The sequence below is a fragment of the Callithrix jacchus genome, chromosome 9, assembly GCF_049354715.1.
Source record: "Callithrix jacchus isolate 240 chromosome 9, calJac240_pri, whole genome shotgun sequence".
In the NCBI taxonomy this organism is placed as follows: Eukaryota; Metazoa; Chordata; class Mammalia; order Primates; family Cebidae; genus Callithrix; species Callithrix jacchus.
Window position 1 is genome coordinate 115,325,216 of NC_133510.1, and position 22,699 is coordinate 115,347,914.

Consider the following 22,699-nt stretch of genomic DNA (forward strand, 5'->3'; position numbering starts at 1 on the left):
TTTTTTCTTTTGAGACAGAGTTTCACTGTTGTCACCCAGGTTGGAATGTAATGGCGATCTTGGCTCACTGCAACCTCCATCTCCTGGGTTCAAGAGATTCTCCTGCCTCAATCTCCCAAGTAGCTGGGATTATAGGCACCCACCACCATGCCCGGCTAATTTTTGTATTTTTAGTAGAGATGGCATTTCACCATACTGGCCAGACTGATCACGAACTCTTGACCTCGGGTGATCCGCCTGTCTTGGACTCCCAAAGTGCTAGGATTACACTACTGTGCCTGGCCCACTCTGCATTCTTAATTCATTCATAGTAAGATCCAAAGCCCTCACCAACAAGGATCTACTTTTTCTGCATCCCGTGTTCCCCGTCTCTTCTCTCTCCTTTAGCTTACTGAGCTCAGAGCTCCAAATATGCTGAGGATACTCCCCTCTCAAGGACTTGGCTCTTGCTGTCCTTTCCGTATGGGATGTTCTTTCCTGGGTAGCCATATGGTATACTCCCTCCCTCCCTTCAGGTTTCTGCTCAAAAGCCATCCTGGGCTTTCCTTTCGTGCCCACCCTATATAAAACAGGGCAGGCTGGGTGCAGTGGCTCTATAACCACAGCACTTTGGGAGGCCAAGGAGGCGGGAGGATCACCTGAGGTCCGGAGTTCAAGACCAGCCTGACAAACATCTCTACTAAAAATACAAAAATCAGCCAGGCATGGTGGTGCGCACCTGTAATTCCAGCTCCTCAGGGGGCTGAGGCTGAAGAGTTGCTTGAACCCAGAAGGTGGAGGCTGCAGTGAATGGAGATGGCACCATTGCATTCCAGCCTGAGAAACAGTGAGAGACTCTGTTTCAAAATTAAATTAATTAATTTTTTTTTTTTTTGAGACGGAGTTTTGCTCTTGTTACCCAGGCTGGAGTGCAATGGCACGATCTTGGCTCACCGCAGCCTCCACCTCCGGGGTTCAAGCAATTCTCCTGCCTCAGTCTCCCAAGTAGCTGAGACTACAGGCGTGCGCCACCATGCCCAGCTAATTTTTGTATTTTTAGTAGAGACAGGGTTTCACCATATTGACCAGGATGGTCTCGATCTCTTGACCTCGTGATCCACCCACCTCGGCCTCCCAAAAATTAATTAATTAAAAATAAAATAAAATAAAACAGGACAGTTGGCTAGGTGCAGTGGCTCATGCTCCACACTTTGGGAGTCTTGGGTGGGAGGATCACTTGAGGCCAGGAGGAATTCAAGACCAGCCTGGACAATATAGCAAGACCTCATCTCTAATTTAAGAAAAAATTTAAAAAACAGAGCCCCCTTTCCAATGCTCTCCATCTCTTTACTGAGCTATACTTTTCTCTTTAGCACTTATCATTTGCCTATATGCCATGTTATATATTTGTCATTGTCAATATCATCCCACTATATTATAAGCTTTTTGAGGACAAGAATCTTATTTTATCCACTGCTATATCCCCAGCATCCAGGATGGTTTGCCAAGCTTACTTCTAAATTCCACCAATATTTGTTGAATGAATTCATTGATTAAACATTATTTATTGCTTTAAAAAAAAAAAAAAGGCCAGGTTCAGGTTCAGTGGCCCATATCTGTAATCCCAGCACTTTGGGAGGCTGAGGTGGGTGGATCACAAGGTCAGGAGTTCAAGATCAGCCTGGCCAACATGGTAAAACCCCATCTCTACTAAAAATACAAAAATTAGTTGGGCATGGTGGCCTGTGCCTGTAATCCCAGCTACTCAGAAGGCTGAGGCAGGAGAATTGCTTGAACTGGGACCCAGGAGGCAAAGGTTCCAGTGAGCCAAGATTGTGCCACTGCACTCTAGCCTGGGCTACAGAGAGAGACTCCATCTTAAAATAACAACAACAATAATAATAATAACCTGTTTAGAATTTACTGGGCAGAGGCTGGGTGTAGTGGCTCATGCATGTAATCCTAGCACTTTGGGAGGCTGACGCAGGTGGATCACTTGAGGTCAGGAGTCGAAGACCAGCCTGGCCAACATGGTAAAACCCATTCTCTACTAAAAATACAAAATTGGCTGGGCACAGTGGCTCATGCCTATAATCCCAGCACTTTGGGAGGCTGAGGTGGGCGGATCATGAGGTCAGGAGATCGAGACCATCCTGGCTAACACAATGAAACCCCATCTCTACTAAAAATATAAAAACTTAGCCAGGAATGGTGGTGCACACCTGTAGTCCCAGTTACTACTCAGGAGGCTGAGGGAGGAGAATTGCTTGAACCAGGGAGTTGGAGGTTGCAGTGAGCCGAGATCATGCCACTACACTCAAGCCTGGACGATAGAGCGAGACTCCATCTCAAACAAACAAACAAACAAACGAAAAACAAAATTAGCTGGGCATGGTGGCACATGCCTCTAATCCTAGATAACTGGAAGGCTGGGGCAGAAGAATCACGTGAACCCGGGAGGTAGAGGTTGCAGTGAGATGAGATCATGCCACTGCACTCCAGCCTGGGCAACAAGAATGAAACTGTCTCAAAAAAAAAAAGAAAGAAAGAAAAAGAAAAAGAATTTACTGGGAAGAAAAATTTTAATTGAAATACTTGCAACTGCTTAAATTAAAATACTGTCAGTGTTGATCTACTTCTTAGAAAGAATTCTTTGTTCAGATTGACTTTGAGCAGTGCTTACAGGGTGAACAGAACACTAAAATCCAAAGGCAGGAAAGCCAGGGTCTAGTCATTGCCCTGCCACAACTAGCTATGCTATAGTGACTAAGTCATAACCTCTCCTGATCTCAGAGAACTTTTTTCTAAAATGAGGGAAGTTACTATCTCTAAAATCTCTTCTTGCTCTAAAATTCTAAGACTCTCCATTGCAATCTTCTGCAATAAGGTTGCCAGTCATAAATTAGTCAACTTGAATCCCATCCCTCATAATCCAAAAGTGGTAACTGAAGGATTCTACATATTATAAAACCCTGTGGAAAATGGCCATTATTCATTCAGATGTCCACTGGAAGAAGAGGCTTGGAAAACTGTACTTCATAGGTGTGGTGGTATTTCAAAAGATAGCTTTTAAAAAATTAATAAACTACAAATCTTCCTCAAATTTGAAAAAGAAACAGTTACTAAAAGAAAATAGAGATATCTGTTTATTCCTCCTTCTGTTGCCAGTTATGAAATTTAAAATAATTGTAAATACAAATACTATACATTGTTGGAGGCAGTAAAGTATTACAATGAGGAGCAGATGCGCAGTAAACAGAACTAGGTTAACGCACAAGCTCTTGAGCAAGTCGAATACCTACTCTGCACTTTACTTCCTCCATCGGTACAATGAGTGCAATATTTCCAATTGTTAGACTCTTTTTTGTTGTTGTTGTTGTGTGTTGTTAAACTCTTTTGAGAATTTAATAAGATAATGACTGACATGTAAGATACATTTAATGAACATTATTAAGCAATTAAATATGAGCACTTTGGGAGGCCAAGGGGGCCGGATCACCTGAGGTCAAGAGTTCGAGACCAGCCTGGCCAATATGATAAAACTTTGTCTCTACCAAAAATACAAAAATTAGCTGGGTATGGTGGCTCATGCCTGTAATCCTAGCTACTTGGGAGGCTGAGGCAGAAGAATTGCTTCAACCCAGGAGGCGGAGGTTACAGTGAGCTGAGATGGTGCCATTGTATTCTACCCTGGGCAACAGAGAGAGACTCTCTTTCAGAACATAAAAATATTAAAATTAGGGGGCCGGGCGCGGTGGCTCACGCCTATAATCCCAGCACTTTGGGAGGCCAAGGTGGGTGGATCACGAGGTCAAGACATCGAGACCATCCTGGTCAACATGGTGAAACCCTGTCTCTACTAAAAATACAAAAAATTAGCTGGGCATGGTGGTGCGTGCCTGTAATCCCAGCTACTCAGGAGGCTAAGGCAGGAGAATTGCCTGAACCCAGGAGGTGGAGGTTGCGGTGAGCCAAGATGGTGCCATTGCACTCCAGCCTGGGTAACAAGAGGGAAACTCCATCTCAAAATAGTAATAATAATAATAAAATAAAATAAAAATTTAAAAATTATATATATAGATATATGAATATATGAATACACTCACACAAATACAAATCTAATAGCCACAAAAAACATTCTTAGCTATCTATTTCTCCTGATACCATGGAGCCTATATACCATGGAAAGAATGAAAAAGTTATTCACTACTACCAGTCATAAATGTTTATCACCCATACATACACTAATTTCTGAGAAATCAGACCATAAATTTAAAAAGCAATTAAAAAAAAAATCTAGCAGGCCAGAGAGGTTCTTTCCTTTTAAAACCACCTATTCTGTGGAAATAGGTGACAAATTCATGCCAATACATGTATACAGTAAACATTTTAGGAAAACCAACTTAACAGCACAGTTATTTTAACTAATCCTACTCTTTCTAATCCTAAAAAGAAATTACATAAATGACATATATATTGGTTCCGTGAACTTGGATTAGTCTTTAAGAAACAAAGAGCATAGGCCCGGTGTGGTGGCTCATGCCTGTAATCCCAGACCTTTGGGAGGCTGATGCAGGTGGTTCAAGAGGTCAGGAGTTCCAAACCAGCCTGGCCAACATGGTGAAAACCCGTCTCTATTAAAAATACAAAAAATGGCCCGGCGTGGTGGCACGCACCTGTAATCCCAGCTACTCCAGAAGCTGAGACAGGAGAATCACTTGAACCCAGGAGGTGGAGGTTGCAGTGAGCTGAGATCGCACCACTGCACTCCAGCCTGGGGGACAGAGCAAGACTCCATCTGAGGAAAAAAAAAAAAAAAGAAAAGAAACAAAGAGCATCCACTTCCCACCTTTCACACACAACACAGCCAATTAAATCAAAAGATTCCACTATGATAGCATAATACCCCTTGAGTTTTCAGGTAGATAAGACACTAAGACACACCTTGCTTTTTATAGAACAGGCCCAAATGAGACACAATAAAACGATGATTCCATGTCAGGAATTCCCTGCCAACTATATCCTCCTCTTTTTGGTGACTAGACTGTAAAATAAGTCAATTAAGAGTTCACAACGGAAGTGCTGAAGCAACCTCAAATCCAGACACAAAAATACAGTGGAACGTATTCGCATCTCAAGCACGTCCAAATGTCTCGGCCACCACGACCGGATCACTGCCGTTTCCAGAAACATACAGTAATGGCTTTTAATTCATTTCTATAAATATTCGTTGTACGGAAAGACAAACTGCATGCAAAACCGCCAAACACAAAAGATTCCTCTCATTCCGTTTGTAGCCAGAAGATAGGCCATCCTCTCTGCGCCCTACCCCAGAAAGCCCTCCTTAAGGCAGTAAAAATTTGATGACACCCCATGCTACCTACACATCAAAATGTCATCCCACAAAGTGGAGGGGGAGCGGTGTCAGCATCCGCTGGCCTCCATGAAATGACACTCCAGTATTCCCACCTCTGGGCAAACGCGAACCCAAGTGAAGCCGATGGAAAGTTCCCACCAACCAGGCATTTTGGTTCCCTTCTGTCCCCAAGGCCAAGCACCTCAAATGAGATCTGCTGTTGCACCTGCCACAGCTCTGAACCCGGGATGCTCGGCGACCCCCTGGCGCACAAACAAGCCCTGCGGCCTAACACGCCCTTGACCCTTCGCCGAGAGTGCACTGAGGGCCGCTGGAGCATCCCTCTCGTTGTCCATACCACCCGCTTCCCTGACAAAGGCCCCGTGTCAATCTATCCGAGGCACTACACAGAGAAGTTGCTGGATTGCCCATCGCGGACCCGCAGCTGCCACTATCCACTCCCAGAAAAAAAACAAAAAAACACAGAACTGGGGAAGAAAAGGGTGAGAGGGTGCACAGCGTGAAAATGAAAATGTTCCTAAAGCTAAGCAACCTGAATGTGCCCTGGAAGTGGGTCCAGGGGGCTCGTGGGGTAAGGGAGGGAGGGCCCGGGTGGTGGCGGCGGCTACTCCGGGGCATGAAGGCCGAGCCAGGAGCTAGTCTAATAAAATGCCGGGTGTCGGAACGCTCAAAAGGAAACCACAAATGAAATCCCCGGGCGAGCACCAGGCCCGGGGGAGGGAGGAAGGGAGAGAAAGCCGCGCGGGCGGTCTGCAGACCTGCGGCCGCGGCCCCCACCTGCCCGCCCCGCGCCCCCACACACCTGCCCCGGCAGCCCCCGGGAGGTAAGGCCCGCGGCTGGGGCCCGACCGCGGGGAGCTGGGCCGGTAGGCCAGTCTGATGGCGGGGTCCGGGGGCCGCCACACTTACCTCCAGGTCGGTGTCGGCGGCCTCCGGGGCCCCGAGGATCTCGCTGGGCAGCTCGGCCAGGTCGGTGACCCGGATCAGCCCGTCGTGCAGGAATATGGTCTCCTCCTTCACCGAGAGCCACTGAGCCGAGTCCGCGGCCGCCGCCGCCGCCGCCGCCGCGGCCGCCGACGAGCCCATGGCCCCAACCGAGGGCTTGGCGCTGAGGCGCAGACGCCCGGCCCGGGGAGACGGAGCAGGAGCTGCCGCGATCACCAATCCATGGCAGCGGCCTCCGCGCCCGCCAGCGGCGCCCCGCTCGCCGTCTCGCCGGTGCAGCTCCGCCCTAGGCGGTCCGAGCCGCCATCCCCCCGACCTCAGTACGGGAGACCCCGGCCCCGCCGCCGCAGCCGCCGCCGCCCTCAAGAGCAGGATCCGCCTCTGCCGCTAGGTAGCCAACTGTCAGTGAGACGCCATATTGGGGGCGGGGCTCCCGGCGTGCCCCGCGGAGCGGACAATACAGGCCCCGCCCGCCGCCCCGCCCACCGTTCCGCGGACCCCGCCGCCCGAGTGGCCTGGACCTCTGGCTGTCCCTTCGCTGCTACTTGCCCTCAGCCTGACCTCCGCCGGCCCCTTCTCCCCGAGGCCATTCAGGATCGCCCTGGCTCTGCAGCGCACCAGGAAAGAGGACCCCGCCTCCCCCTTCCTGTCCCTACTCAGGTGTGCACCCTTTGCTCGGGCCCGCGCCCCTACCCTGGGCAGAGCATAGAGATCACGCCTTGTTTTCACGTTTAAATGAGATGCAGGCAAAAGGCTGGCGCAGAATCGGCGCTGCACCCTTGTTCATAAGCACTTGGGAGAATCGCAGAGTAGGTGATTCATATTTACTGAAAAGTCTAGTGCCCAGTAAGCACTCAAAACCTGGTGAAAATAAAGCGGTTTGTCAACAATGCCCAGCACTTAATATGTACTCCGTGAGTGGCAGTTCTAATTAGTGCTATGTTAATTCCATCAGTGTTCCACACGAATTGACATACACCTTAAAATATGCTGGGTGTAGTGGTGCACACCTGAAGTCCCAGCTACTCAGGAGGCCAAGGCAGGAAGATCGCTTGAGCCCAGAAGGCAGAGTTTATGCCACGGCACTCCAGCCTGGGCAACAGAGCAAGACCCTGCCTTAAAAAAAAAAGAAGGCCGGGTGCAGTGGCTCACGCCTATAATCCCAGCACTTTGGGAGGCTGAGGTGGGTGGATTACAAGGTCAAGAGATGGAGACCATCCTGTTCAACATGGTAAAACCCCATCTCTACTAAAAAATACAAAAAATTAGCTGGGCGTGGTGGCATGCACCTGTAGTCCCAGCTACTTGGGAGGCTGAGGCAGGAGAATTGCTTGAACCCCAGAGGCAGAGGTTGCAGTGAGCCAATATTGCGCCACTGCATTCCAGCCTGGCGACAGAGTGAGACTCCATCTCAAAAAAAAAAAAAAAAAAGAGAAGAGGAAAAAGAAAACAGTAAGTTCAGCAGTTCAGAGATGATCAGAACCATGGACACAATAAAACAGGCAAGTGTAATGGAATGGCCATTTCATCAAATCCTCCCAACTGTCTGAGAAGGGGAGAGGAGCATTATTATTCCTAATAATAGCTGGTTTCAGCTGGGAAACCAATGCTCAGTTAGATACTTTGCTCAATGTCACAAAGCCAGTAAAAGCAAAGCTCAGATGTAAACCCAGGTCTGTCTGATTTTACAACTCCAGCCTCCTTAGCTATAAGGAAACTCCTTCGTTCCCTTTTCCAAACCTAATGACAACTTTTTTTTTTTTTTTTTTGAGACGGAGTCTTGCTCTGTCACCCAGGCTGGAGTGCAGTGACACGATCTTGGCTCACTGCAACCTCCGGCTCCCAGGTTCAAGCAATTCTTCTGCCTCATCCTCCGGAGTAGCTGGAACTACAGGCGCAGACACCCAGCTAATTTATTTTCTGTTTTTAGTCGAGACAGGGTTTCGCCATGTTGGCCAAGCTGGTATTTTTAATTAAAAAAAATTTTTTTTTGTAGAGATGGGCTCTCCCTATGTTGCCTAGGCTGATCTCCAACTCTAGCCTCAAGTGATCTTCACACTTTGGCCTCCCAAAGCACTGGGATTACAGGCATGAGCCACTATAACCAGCCCATCACAATTTTTAAATGCTCAGATTCTGGATTCTAGCCATCTTAAATAGCTCAGATAAAATTTCTTCTACTCTTAATCTTATTTCTTCTACTCTTAATGATATTTCAACATCAGGAGTCAAGGTGCCCAGGAACTCCTGTCCTTCACCCTAAGAGATGAAAACAATACAGATCTAGGGCTTAAAGTCTTTAGACTGCATAATGAATAGTTATTAATATTTTAGCAACAGTAATTAATTAGTCATAGGACTGCATGGCTGCCACTGCACCATGATGAGACAGCTGATGAATTAATATTTACATAACCCCCTCTGGAAAAATACCATTTAGTAGGGATTTTTAGGACAGATCAGCAAGACAAAGAAAATGCCTGGCCAAAAGAACTTTGGGTTGGAAGTTAGGAGGCAGAGAATCCCTATCTAGTCTACACAACACACAAATACACACACAAGACATTCATTTATATAGGAAGGAAAGATTTATAACTTTTTTTTTTTTTTTTTGAGACAGAGTTTCACTCTTGTTACCCAGGCTGGAGTGCAATGGCGCAATCTTGGCTCACCGCAACCTCCACCTCCTGGGTTCAGGTAATTCTCCTGCCTCAGCCTCCTGAGTAGCTGGGATTACAGGCACTCACCACCATGCCCAGCTAATTTTTTGTATTTTTAGTAGAGACGAGGTTTCACCATGTTGACCAGGATGGTCTCGATGTCTTGACCTTGTGATCCACCTGCCTCGGACTCCCAAAGTGCTGGGATTACAGGCTTGAGCCACCGCTTTCTTTTTTTTTTTTTGAGACAGAGTCTTACTGTGTTGCCCAGGCTGAAGTGCTGTGGCATGATCTCGGCTCACTGCAACCTCTGCCTCCAGAGTTCAGGTGATTCTCCTGCCTCAGCCTCCTGAGTAGCTGGGATTACAGGTGTGCGCCACCACACCCAGCTAATTTTTGTATTTTTAATAGAGACGGGGTTTCACCATGTTGTTCATGCTGGTCTCGAATCCTAACCTCATGATCTGCCTGCCTTGGCCTCCCAAAGTGCTGGGATTACAGGAGTGAGCCACCACGCCCAGCCAACTTCTTTTCTTTGGAATTGTCTTTTCTACTCTTCTAGTTGAGAATGGGGGATCAGGATGGGAAAAGGAGCAAGAGAAAGTGTTGGCTGGGCAACCCTAAGTTAGAAGCAGAGAAGAAACATGAGGAAAGCAGGATGAATAGCTATGACTAGGCTGGACCTCAGTTACCCCTGGGAGGCATCTTCCCAAGAGGGAGCAGGGTTGCTGATGGAGATCATCTCCCTCCTGCCCCAGCTGCTGACATGATACTTGCTGGCCCTGGCTCAAGCTGGGGCCCCTGTGGGATTTTGCAGTATCTCTCCCTTCTGGCTTTTCTATACCAGCTGACTTGTCTAAAATGACTCTGTAATCCTTCCTGGATCCAAAAATATGTAAGTGTGGTGTGAAAATAAGTGGTCCTTGATAGACTTTATTAGGGCTCAAAGATGGTTTTAGATGAGGCATCCATGTCAAGGCCTTTCAAAACACCAAGGAAAAAAATAACACACACACACACACACACACACACACACACACACAGAACCTATGGGGGAGATTATTTCCATCTCCTAATTACAGCCTCAAAGAGGAAACACACACACCTACTCAAAATCTTTTTTCCAAGTGTTCTGGTAGGCTCTGTTCATATTTTTATTTCAAAGAAGATTATTTTGGCTCATGGGTGGATCTATGAGGCAGCAGGGAAAAGAAATCAGATGAAATAGATATTTGAAAACGAGGAGGGGGAAATTCTCCTTCGAGCACCACTGAATTGCTAAAACTATAGGGTGGGCCTCCACATTGATGAAAAGCCAGAAGATGAAGTAGCATTAAATGTTTCTCATTTGAAAAAAATCAGTACCAGGGCGTTCTGAAAGATGCTGTGTCCTCCAGCGCCACCTTGTGTGCATCACAGGCATTGTTGCACTGGGATTTCCAGTTCTGACTTGGAAATTTGCAAACCTTCCTCTCCCGAAAAAAATTAGATTAAGAAAAAGTTGGGCAGGGCGCGGTGGCTCACGCCTATAATCCCAGCACTTTGGGAGGCCGAGGCGGGTGGATCACGAGGTCAAGACATCGAGACCATCTGGTCAACAAGGTGAAACCCCGTCTCTACTAAAAAGTACAAAAATTAGCTGGGCATGGTGATGCGCGCCTGTAGTCCCAGCTACTCGGGAGGCTGAGGCAGGAGAATTGCTTGAACCCAGGAGGCGGAGGTTGCAGTGAGCCGAGATCGTGCCATTGCACTCCAGTCTGGGTAACGACAGCGAAACTCCATCCCAAAAAAATAAAAAAGAAAAAGTTGTTCTTGAGGCCAGGCGCTGTGGCTCACACCTGTAATCTCAGCACTTTGGGAGGCCAAGGCGGGTGGATCACGAGGTCAGAGATCGAGACCATCCTGGTCAATATGGTGAAACCCTGTCTCTACTAAAAATACAAAAATTAGCTGGGCATGGTGGCGCATGCCTGTGGTCCCAGCTACTCGGGAGGCTGAGGCAGGAGAATTGCTTGAACCCAGAAGGTTGCCGTGAGCCAAGATCGCGCCATTGCGCTCCAGCCTGGGTAACAAGAGCAAAACTCTGTCTCAAAAAAAGAAAAAAGAAAAGTTGTTCTTGGCCAGGCGCAGTGGCTCATGCCTGTAATCCCAGCACTTTGGGATCCCGAGGCGGGCAGATCATAAGGTTAGGAGTTTGAGACCAGCCTGGCCAACATGGTGAAACCCAACTCTGCTAAAAATACCAAAAAAATTAGCCAGGTGTGGTAGCTTGAGCCTGTACTTGGGAGGCTGAGGCAGGAGAATTGCCTGAACCCAGGAGGCGGAGGTTGCGGTGAGCCGAGATTACGCCATTGCACTCCAGCCTGGGTAACAAGAGCGAAACTCCGTCTCAAAAAAAAAAAAAAAAAAAGAACTAGAAAGCCAGGTGTGGTGGCTCACGCCAGTAATCCCAGCACTTTGGGAGGCCAAGGTGAGCAGATCGTGAGGTCAGGAGTTTGGGACCAGCCTGGCCAATACAAGGAAACCCCGTCTCTACTAAAAACACAAAAATTTGACGGGCATGACGGTGCACACCTGTAGTCTCAGCTGCTCAGGAGGCTGAGGCAGGAGAATGGCTCAACCTGAGGCAGAGGTTGTGGTGAGCCAAGATCATTCCACTGTACTCCAGCCTGGGCAACAGAATGAGATTCTGTCTCAAAATAAAAAATTAAAAATAAAATTGCTAAAGAATCGAGAGCAAACACATTTCAAAAACTAGCAGAAGACAAGAAATAACTAAAATCAGAGCAGAACTGAAGGAGATAGAGACACCAAAAAACCCTTCAAAAAGTCAATAAAAGCCGGGCGCGGTGGCTCAAGCCTGTAATCCCAGCACTTTGGGAGGCCGAGGCGGGTGGATCACAAGGTCGAGAGATCGAGATTATCCTGGTCAACATGGTGAAACCCCGTCTCTACTCAAAATACAAAAAAAATTAGCTGGGCATGGTGGTGCGTGCCTGTAGTCCCAGCTGTCCGACCTACCCTCTGCGGGAAGACTGAGCTCGTTCGGAAAAAACCGGACCGCAGGCTAGAGGAAATTCCTTAAGTTCAGGCTTTATTGAGAGGAAAGAGCCTCCGGGCAGGCCAGCCGGGACGAAAAGGAAAAATGGCCGCGCTGCTCAGAGGGGCAGGGTTGTTTTATAGGGGGCTGAAGGGCTGGGGGGTGGGGAAGCCAAAAGCCGAGGTGGTGGGCAACTGTTGGTCAGTTTGAACTGCTGGGCGGGAAGCTGGGCGGCGGGAGGGCTAGGGCCGGTATGTAAAGTGAGAGATAAGGGAGCCTCTTTGTGGGGGAGGGAAAGAGAGAGAGATTTTGCGGTAGGGGCAGAGTTTTCCAAACATTCCCGACTCCTTAAAGAAAAGAAAAAGAGGGGGTCAGGGGCGTCGGTTGTCTCTCTGGCTACTTCCTGCTGACAAGGGTCGACGGGGGGTTCTGAAGAGGTTTCTTTTCCTAAGGAGCCTGGAGGTTTGGGGAGAGGTCTGTTTCTTGCACTCGTTCAGGGTGGGGTTGGAGCAGCATCTGGTGGATGGTGACTCCAGTCAGTTCTTGAAAGAGCCGCTGTAGGAACTGGAGAAAGCAAGGAGCAATAAGTAAGATTAGGCAAACGGCTATTAGGGGCCCAAGCAATGGTGACAAGAGGGTATACATAGAGGAAGACCACCACGCTGTGGCTTCAGCCGAGAACTTCTGACTCTACAGGTTAGTTTTGAGTTTCTGGAGGCTCTCGATTCGGGTTTCTACTAGGCCGGATTCACTGATGTAGTAACAGCACTCTTCTTGTAGGAAGATACAGGTCCCTCCTCGTTCAGCAGTGAGCAGGTCCAGGGCTCTTCGGTTCTGCAAGGCAACTTGGGCAACTGAGGTGATCTGTCATTGGAGTGATGCTAAAGACTCAGTAGAGTCATTAATAGCCGCTTGGAGTTGTGAGGTCAGTCGGGCTATGGCCAGGTGAGAGTGGACTAGTGCCCCTCCTCCTAATCCTGCTGCAAGTGCTGAACCAGCAAGGGAGACTCCAACGGCAATGGGTAGGAAGGCAGCTCATCGGGTGCAGCGATGGGGAGTTTGCAGCATCTGGAATTCGGCTGGGGAATATATAGTGAGTCGAGGGACTAGGGTTACTGGGAGGCATAAAAGAGATGAGGAAAGGCCAATGTAGAGAGTTTTTGTTAAGGTCTTGTTACACCCGAAAAACGTTCCTCGTGGGGCTGTTATATTAGTGGTTACCCGTATAGTTCTGTTACAGCTAGGGACGTTTCGGCCTAGGGAATGTGGGGTTTGGTAGGGGATACTTGGGGTCCCATCGCTAGGGACGTTTCGGCCTAGGGAATGTGGGGTTTGGTAGGGGATACTTGGGGTCCCATCGATTCCCATGACTAAGACCTGGGAAGGGGTGAGATGGCCAGAATAAGAAGGAAGAGCGGAGTAGGTAGCCCCCATGTCTTGTGACCCTAGGCTCGGCGAGGGTAACCGGAGTCGGAAAGCCAGGGCCCCGCTAGTCATCTAGCAGCCCTAGTAGACTGGGGAACGGAGCTCCCTCGGAGGTCGGCTCCTGGCAAGCAGGCTCCTCCCTACTGAGGGTGACCGCTGGCTGCGTAACGCCAGTGTGTCTGTTTTGAGGAACCGGCACCCTGGGGAAGCTGGGGCAGTCTGACTTCCAGTGTCCCGGGAGCCGACAGATAGGGCAAGGCTTAGTTGGTGGCCATGGTTGTGGACAGGCTCGGGACCAGTGTCCTTCCTTTCCACATTTGAAACATGCCCCTGGAGGGGCATGGGTTTCGGCCTTGGGCTTCTGGTTCCCTGCCGGCCTTAGAGCCGCCACTAGGGCTTGGGTCTGGAGGGCAGCCTTCTGCTTCATGCGAGTTTGGCGGGCAGCCTCAGCCGCATCTTCCCTGGCATTGAATACTTTAAAGGCCATTTTTACCAGGTCTTGGATGGGAGTCTCTGGCCCCTCTTCTGCTTTCTTTAGTTTCTTTCTTATGTCGGGTGCTGATTGGGAGATAAAATGGGAGGCTAATACAGTGGCCCCGTTTTGGGAGGCTGGATCTAGTTGAGTGTACCGAACTAGGGCTTCTTATACTTGAGTGAGGTATTGGAATTCTTTAATATAGGTGGATGGGTTGGCTGAGAAGGATCCTAAACGTTTCTCAATTTGGGACAGGTCTTGGAGTGAGAAAGGAACATGGACCCTGATTAAACCTTCTGCGCCTGCTACTTCTCGGAGTGGGGCCAGGATAGCTGGCTGGTGAGAGCGGGTGTGGGCCGCCACCAGAGAGGCAAGAGGAAGTGAGGCCTCTGAGGGAGGGGGCTCGGAGGGAGTAGAGGAAGAGCGAGGCATGGCCTCTGAGGTAGGAGGTGCAGAGGGAGTGGGGGAAGGGCGTGCCGTTGATGGCGAGTGGTTGCTGAGATTGGCAGGATAGGACAGATGTTCAGGCAGATCCTCCGGTGAGGAGTAGGGAGGGGGAGAGGTAGTGGAGGAAGATTTACGGGGGGTTCGAGATAAGAGGATTTGGTAGGTGGAGCAGGAAGAACATAGGTCGGGGTGGGTACGGAGGTCCCAAAAAGCCTGGACGTAAGGAATTTCATTGTCCTTGCCCGCGCGGCGACAAAAATCGTCGAGATCTCGGAGGGTGTTGAAATCAAAAGTGCCAGTCGGGGGCCAATGTGACTGGTTACTGAGTTTGTATTGGGGCCAAGCCACCTGAGACAGGAAGATAAGCTTTTTCTTTCTGAGGGTTTGGGAATATCCCAATTTGGTAAAATTCGCAGCAAGCACCCAAGGGGGGTGCTCAGAGGTATTTTGGACTCCGAATTTCCCATGGCAGGCGCAGCTACAGACTCTCCAGCGCGGATGGGCAGATGCAACGAAAAGGCGTCCCCGTTCGTTGCAAATTCCCCGGAGTACAATTAAGTACAGAAAGGGAAGCGGTCAGAGGGGCGTCCCCCGTCTGGCGGCTGTCCCTCGGAAGGCTCCTGGAGCCGGAACGGAAGACTACCTTGGCTCGGCCGAGACTAGGCAAGGAGTCCGTGCGGAACACCGGAGAGGGAGCAACTGCACCGTGCCGTAGGAAGAGGAGACGGGAAGCGGGGGAAGGCAAAGCAAGAAAAACTTGGCTTACCTTAATCGGAATGTGGAGGTGGCAGGGCCAGTGTTGGGTAGGTCGGGGAGGGGGGCCGTGGCCGGGCCAACAGCCTCAGCTCCCGTCCCGGGTTTCCGGCACCATTTGTCCGACCTACCCTCTGCGGGAAGACTGAGCTCGTTCGGAAAAAACCGGACCGCAGGCTAGAGGAAATTCCTTAAGTTCAGGCTTTATTGAGAGGAAAGAGCCTCCGGGCAGGCCAGCCGGGACGAAAAGGAAAAATGGCCGCGCTGCTCAGAGGGGCAGGGTTGTTTTATAGGGGGCTGAAGGGCTGGGGGGTGGGGAAGCCAAAAGCCGAGGTGGTGGGCAACTGTTGGTCAGTTTGAACTGCTGGGCGGGAAGCTGGGCGGCGGGAGGGCTAGGGCCGGTATGTAAAGTGAGAGATAAGGGAGCCTCTTTGTGGGGGAGGGAAAGAGAGAGAGATTTTGCGGTAGGGGCAGAGTTTTCCAAACACCAGCTACTCAGGAGGCTGAGGCAGCAGAATTGCCTGAACCCAGGAGGCGGAGGTTGCGGTGAGCCGAGATCGCGCCATTGCACTCCAGCCTGGGTAACAAGAGCGAAACTCCGTCTCAAAAAAAAAAAAAAAAAAAAAAAAAAAAAAAGTCAATAAATCCAGGAGCTGGTTTTTTGAAAAGATTAACAGACCACTAGCCAGGATAATAAAGAAGAAAAGAGAGAGCAATCAAATACAATAAAAAATGATAAAGAGGCTGGGAACAGTCAGTGGCTTAAGCTTGTAATCCCAGCACTCTGGGAGGCCAAGGCATGTGGATCACCTGAGGTCAGGAGTTCAAGACCAGCCTGGTCAACATGGTGAAACCCTGTCTCTACTAAAAATACAAATATTAGCTGGGCTGCTGTAATCTCAGCTACTTCGGGAGGCTGAGTAAGGAGAATTGCTTGTGAGACGAAGGTTGCAATGAGCCAAGACCGTGCCATTGCACTCCAGCCTGGGTGACGAGAGTGAAACTCTGTATCAAAAAAAAAAAAAAAGATAAAGGGTTGTCACCACTGATCCCACAGAAATACAAACTACCATCAGAGAATACTATAAATTCATCACAAATAAATTAGAAAATCATCTGTGCAAAGGGGCTCATGCCTGTATCCCAGCACTTTGAAAGCCGAGGTGGGCAGATCACCTGAGATCAGGAGTTCAAGACCAGCCTGACCAACATGGAGAAACCCTGTCTACTAAAAATACAAAATTAGCTGGTATCATGGTGCATGCCTGTAATCCTAGCTACTTGGGAGACTGAGGCAGGAGAATTGCTTGAGCCCAGGAGGCAGAGGTTGTGGTGAGCCAAGATCACACCATTGCACTCCAGCCTGGGCAACAAAAGTGAAACTCCATCTCAAAAACCAAAAACAAACAAACAAAAAAACTAGAAAATCTAGAAGAAATGGATACATTCCTGGACACATACCCCCTTCCAAGACTAAACCAGGAAGAAGTTGAACCCCTGAATAGACCAGTAGCAAGTTCTCAAATTGAGGCAGTAATAGCCTACAACCCAAAAAAATCCCAGGACCAGACAGATTCACAGCCGAATTCCACCAGAGGTACAAAGAGGAGCTGGTACCATTCCTTCTGAAACTATTACAAACAATAGAAAAAGAGGGACTCCTCCCTAACTCATTTTTTCAAGCCAGCATCATCCTGATGCCACAACGTGGCACAGACATGACCAAAAAAAAAAAAATTTCAGGCCAATATCCCTGATGAACATGGATGCAAAAATCCTCAACAAAATACTGGCAAACTGAATCCAGCAGCACATGAAAAATCTTATCCAGCACAATCAAGTCAGCTTCATCCCTGGGATACAAGGCTGGTTCAACATATGCTAATCAATAAACATAATCCATCACCTAAACAGAACCAATGACAAAAAACACATGACTATCTCAATAGATTCAGAAAAAGCCTTCAATAAAATTTGACACCCCTTCATGCTAAAAACACTCAATAAACTAGTTATCAATGGAACATATCGCAAAATAATAAGAGCCTTTTTTGAAAAACCCATAGCCAATATCATGCTGAATGGGCAAAAGCTGGAAGCATTCTCTTTGAAAACCAGGACAAGGCTGGGTGCAGTGGCTCCCACCTGTAATCCCAGAACTTTGGAAGGCCTAGATGGGCGGATCACGAGGTCAGGAGTTCGAGACCAGGCTGGCCAACATGGTGAAACCCTGTCTCTACTAAAAATACAAAACTTAGGTGTAGTGGCACGTGTCTGTAATCCCAGCTACTCAGGAGACTGAGGCAGGAGAATCACTTTAATTTGGGAGGCAGAGGTTGCGGTGAGCTGAGATCATGCCATTGCACTCCAGCCTGGGTGACAGAGCAAGACTCCATCTCAAAAAAGAAAAGAAAATTGGCACAGGAAAAGGATGCCCTCTCTCACCACCCTATTCAACATAGTATTGGAAGTTCTGGCCAGGGCAATCAGGCAAGATAAAGAAATAAAGGGTATTCAAATAGAAAATGAGGAAATCAAATTGTCTCTGTTCGCAGATGACATGATTGTATATTTAGAAAACCCCATTGTCTCAGCCCAAAATCTCCTTAAGCTGATAAGCAACTTCAGCAAAATTTCATGATACAAAATCAATGTGCAGAAATCACAAGCATTCTTATACACCAACAATAGACAAATAGCCAAATTATGAGCAAACTCCCATTCACAATTGCTACAAAGAGAATAAAATACCTAGGAATACAACTTACAAGGGATGTGAAGGCAAATAAGAGAGGACATGAACAAATGGAAAAACATTCCATGCTCATGGATAGGAAATATCAATATTATGATATTGATACTGCCCAAAGTAATTTATAGATTCAATGCTATTCCCACCAAGCTACCATTGACTTTCTTCATGGAATTAGAAAAAAAGACTTCAGCCGGGCGCGGTGGCTCACGCCTATAATCCCAGCACTTTGGGAGGCCGAGGCTGGTGGATCACGAGGTCAAGACATCGAGACCATCCTGGTCAACAAGGCGAAACCCCATCTCTACTAAAAATACAAAAATTAGCTGGGCATGGTGGTGCACGCCTGTAGTCCCAGCTACTTGGGAGGCTAAAGCAGGAGAATTGCTTGAACCCAGGAGGCAGAGGTTGCGGTGAGCCGAGATCATGCCATTGTACTCCAGCCTGGGTAACAACAGCGAAACTCCATCTCAAAAAAAAAAAAAAAAAGACTTTAAATTTCATATGGAACTAAAAAAGAGCCTGTATAGCCAAGACAATCCTAAACGAAAAGAACAAAGCTGGAGGCATCATGCTACATGACTTCAAACTATACTACAAGGCTACAGTAATCAAACAGCATGGTACTGGTACCAAAATAGATATATGGACCAGAACAGAGTCCTCAGAAATAACACCACACATCTACAACCATCTAATCTTTGACAAACCTGACAAGAACAAGCAATGGGGAAAGGATTCCCTATTTAATAAATGGTATTGGGAAAACTGGCTGGCCATAAGCAGAAAACTGCAACTGGACCCCTTCCTTGCACCTTATACAAAAATTAACTCAAGAGGGATTAAAGACTTAAACATAAGACTTAAAACCATAAAAACCCTAGAAGAAAACCTAGGCAATACCATTCAGGACATAGGCATGGGCAAAGACTTCATGACTAAAACACCAAAAGTAATGGCAACAAAAGCCAAAATTAAAAAATGGGATCTAATTAAACTAAAAACCTTCCTCACAGCAAAAGAAACTATCATCAGCGTGAATGGGCAACCTACAGAATGGGACAAAATGTTTGCAATCCACCCATCTGACAAAGGTCTAATGTCCAGAATCTACAAGAAACTTAAGTTTACAAGAAAAAAAATAAAGAACCCCATCAAAAAGTAGGTGAAGGATTATGAACAGACACTTCTCAAAAGAAGACATTTATGTGGCCAACAAACATATTTTAAAAAGCTCCTCATCACTGGTCATTAAAGAAATGCAAATCAAAACCATGATGAATTACCATCTCATGCCAATTAGAATGGTGATCATTAAAAAGTCAGGAAACCACAGGTGCTGGAAAGGACATGGAGAAACAGGAACACTTTTACACTGTTGGTGGGAGTGTAAATTAGTTCAACGATTGTGGAAGACAGTGTAGCAACTCCTCAAGGATCTAGAACCAGAAATAACATTTGACCCAGCAATCCCACTGTTGGGTATATATCTAAAGGATTATAAATCATTCTACTATAAAGATACATGCACACGTATATTTAATGCAGCACTATTTACAATAGCAGGGATTTGGAACCAACCCAAATGCCCATCAGTGATAGACTGGATAAAGAAAATGTGTCACATATACACCATGGAATACTATGCAACCATAGAAATTCATGTCCTTTGCAGGGACATGGATGAAGCTGGAAACCATCAGCAAACTAACACAGGAACAGAAAACCAAATACCACATGTTCTCACTCATAAGTGGGAGTTAAACAATGAGAACACATGGACACAGGGAAGGGAGCATTGCACATGGAGGCCTGTCAGGGTTTAAGGACAAGGGGAGTAATACTTTTATTATTACAATAATACTTTTATTATTAAAGTCTAATAAAAAATATAAAAATTAAAAATGGGCCGGGCGCGGTGCTTCATGCCTGTAATCCCAGCACTTTGGGAGGCTGAGGCGGGTGGATCAGGAGGTCAAGAGATTGAGACCATCCTGGTCAACAAGGTGAAACCCCGTCTCTACTAAAAATACAAAAATTAGCTGGGCATGGTGGTGTGTGCCTGTAGTCCCAGCTACTCAGGAGGCTGAGGCAGGAGAATTGCTTGAACCCAGAAGGCGGAGGTTGCAGTGAGCCAAGATTGTGCCATTGAACTCCACTCTGAGTAACAGCAGCGAAACTCTGTCTCAAAAACAAACAAACAAAAAAATTAAAAATTAAAAAAATACCAAATAGGATGGGAAATATTGTTGCCATCTTTTGAGAAATATGATCTACCTCAAGCCCTAAGAATACCCAATGTAGGCCGGGTGTGGTGGTGAATGCCTGTAATCCCAACACTTTGGAAGGTCGAGGCAGGCAGATCATTTGAGGCCAAGAGCTCCAGACCAGCCTGGCCAACATGGAGAAACCCCATCTCTAATAAAAATACACAAATTCGCCAGGCTTGGTGGCTGGCGCCTGTGGTTGCAGCTACTTGGGAGGCTAAGGCATGAGAATCATTTGAACCCAGGAGGGGGAGGTTGTTGTGAGCTGAGATGGTGCCACTGCACTCCAGCCTGGATGACAGAGTGTAACTGTCTCCAGAAAAAAAAAAAAATTAAGAATACCTGAAGTTTTATCTACAGGGTTTTAAAAGTCAGAAGTTGAATTTTAAAAACCGGGCCAGGCACAGTGACTCAAGCCTATAATTCCAGTACTTTGAGAGGCTGAGATGGGAGGATTGCTTTGAGCCTAGGAGTTCGAGACCAGCCTGGTCAACATGGTGAGACCCTGTCTCTGCAAAAACAAAACAAAACAGACTAACAACAACAACAACAATGAGATGGACATGTAAGCTCCTGTAGTCCCAGCTACTCAGGAGGCTAAAGCTGAAGGATCACTTGAGCCAGGGCAGTCAAAGATGCAGTGAGCAGCCGTGATGATGCCCCTGCTCTCCACCCTGGGCGACAGAGCGAGATCCTGTCTCAAAATAAAAATAAATAAAAACTGAAACATTATGTCTGGCACGTCTTGAGTTTAACAGACTGAAACTCATAGTGGCTACTAATTTTCTTTTTTCTTTCTTTTTTTTTTTTAGACAGGGTCTCACTCTGTTGCCCAGGCTGGATGCAGTGGTGCAGTCATGGCTCACTGCAACCTCTGCCTCCTGGGTTCAAGCTATTCTCCAACTTCAGCTTTCTGAGTAGCTGGGACCACAGGCGCCCAGCTAATTTCTGTATATTTTTGCATAGACAGGATCTCACCATGCTGCCCAGACTGGTCTTGAACTCTTGGGTTCAAGTGATCCTCCTGCCTTGGCCTCCCAAAGGTCTGGGATTACAGGCTTGAGCCGCTGCACCTAGCAAATATTATTTAATATTATTTGACCCTTTAAGACACCATAACAGGCTGGGCCTGGTTGGCTCACGTCTGTAACCCTAGCGCTTTGAAAGGCCAAGGAGGGTGGATCATGAGGTCAGGAGATTGAGATTATCCTGGTCAACATGGTGAAACCCCGTCTGTACTAAAAATACAAAAAATGCTGTTAAAAGAAAGTCATTAAGAAGGGGAACAAAACAAAAAACAAAAAAGAAAAGAAAAAAAAAGACAAAAAAAAAAAAGAAAGAAAAAGGGGGAACAAAAAAAAATTAGCTGTGTGTGATGGCACATGCCTTTAATCCCAACTACTGGGGAGGGTGAGGCAGGAGAATGGCTTGAACCCAGGTGTTGGAGATTGCAGTGAGCTGAGATCATGCCACTGCACTCCAGCCTGGCGAAAGAGCGAGACTCTGTCTCAAACCAAAAAAAGAAACTACATGTAAGGGCCAGTCACGGTGGCTCACTCCTGCAATCCTAGCACTTTGGGAAGCCAAGGCAGGTATCACTTGAGGTCAGGAGTTTGAGACTAACCTGCCCACCATACTGAAACTCCCTCTCTACTAAAAATACAAAAATTAGCCAGGCGTGGTGGTGCATGCCTATATGCCTGTGGTCCCAGCTACTTGGGAGGGTAAGGCAGTAGAATCTCTTGAACCTGAGAGGCAGAGGTTGCAGTGAGCCAAGAACTTGCCACTGCACTCCAGCCTGGGCAACAGAGTGAGACTTCATCTCAAAAAAAAAAAAAAAGAAAGCCAGAAGTGGTGGCTCACGCCTGCAATCCCAGCCCTTTGGGAGGCTGAAGGTGGCATACCATTAGGTTAGGCGTTCAAGACCAACCTGACCAAGATGGTGAAACCCCGTCTCTACTAAAAATGCAAAAATTGACTGCGCGCAGTGGCGAGCGCCTGTAATCCCAGGTATTCGGAACCCGAGAGGCGGAGGTTACTGTGAGCTGAGAACTCACCACTGCACTCCAGCCTGGGTGACGGAGCAAAACCCTGTCTCAAAAAAAAAAAGTAAGAGTGTTCGCTTTGGCAGCACATATAGTAAAATTGGAACGATACAGAGAAGATTAGCATGGCCCCTGCTCAAGGATGACACGCAAATTCGTGAAGCGTTTTTCGTAATTTTTTTAAATTTAAATTTTAATTATTTATTTATTTAATTATTTAATTCTGAGACGGAGTTTCGCTCTTATTACCCAGGCTGGAGTGCAATGGCTCGATCTCGGCTCACCGCAACCTCCGCCTCCTGGGTTCAGGCAATTCTCCTGCCTCAGCCTCCTGAGTAGCTGGGATTACAGGCACGCGCCACCATGCCCAGCTAATTTTTTGTATTTTTAGTAGAGACGGGGTTTCACCATGTTGACCAGGATGGTCTCGATGTCTTGACCTCGTGATCCACCCGCGTTGGCCTCCCAAAGTGCTGGGATTACAGGTTTGAGCCACCGCGCCCAGCCAATTTATTTATTTTTTAATAGAGTTGA

General features: G+C 47.5%; 1 protein-coding gene, 1 long non-coding RNA gene, 1 other non-coding gene and 1 pseudogene across 23 annotated transcripts in view; 2 read left to right on the plus strand and 2 right to left on the minus strand.

Annotated features, from left to right (window-relative positions):
- The window catches only part of LOC144577735 (dnaJ homolog subfamily C member 2 pseudogene), a 63,960-nt pseudogene extending 58,617 nt beyond the window's left edge, over positions 1–5,343 (plus strand).
- HECTD4 (HECT domain E3 ubiquitin protein ligase 4) overlaps positions 1–6,684 on the minus strand; it is a 224,153-nt gene extending 217,469 nt beyond the window's left edge. For all 21 annotated transcript variants that reach the window (XR_013522118.1, XR_013522117.1, XR_013522116.1 and 18 more), the window contains exon 1: positions 6,266–6,684. Coding sequence is in view for 18 of the 21 variants with exons in the window: in XM_078337356.1 (XP_078193482.1) it covers positions 6,266–6,442 (177 nt within the window). In the remaining 3 variants the exon portion in view is untranslated. The remainder of the gene's footprint in view (positions 1–6,265) is intronic.
- Positions 6,685–12,038: 5,354 nt separating this feature from the next.
- On the minus strand, positions 12,039–15,364 carry LOC144577679 (uncharacterized). Its single transcript, XR_013522121.1, has 2 exons — positions 15,115–15,364; positions 12,039–13,080 (listed from the first exon to the last, which is right to left on the minus strand). It is a non-coding gene; the product is annotated as an uncharacterized LOC144577679 (long non-coding RNA).
- Positions 15,365–22,235: 6,871 nt separating this feature from the next.
- On the plus strand, positions 22,236–22,342 carry LOC118144571 (U6 spliceosomal RNA). Its single transcript, XR_004729339.1, has one exon. It is a non-coding gene; the product is annotated as a U6 spliceosomal RNA (small nuclear RNA).
- The last annotated feature ends 357 nt before the right edge of the window (positions 22,343–22,699 follow it).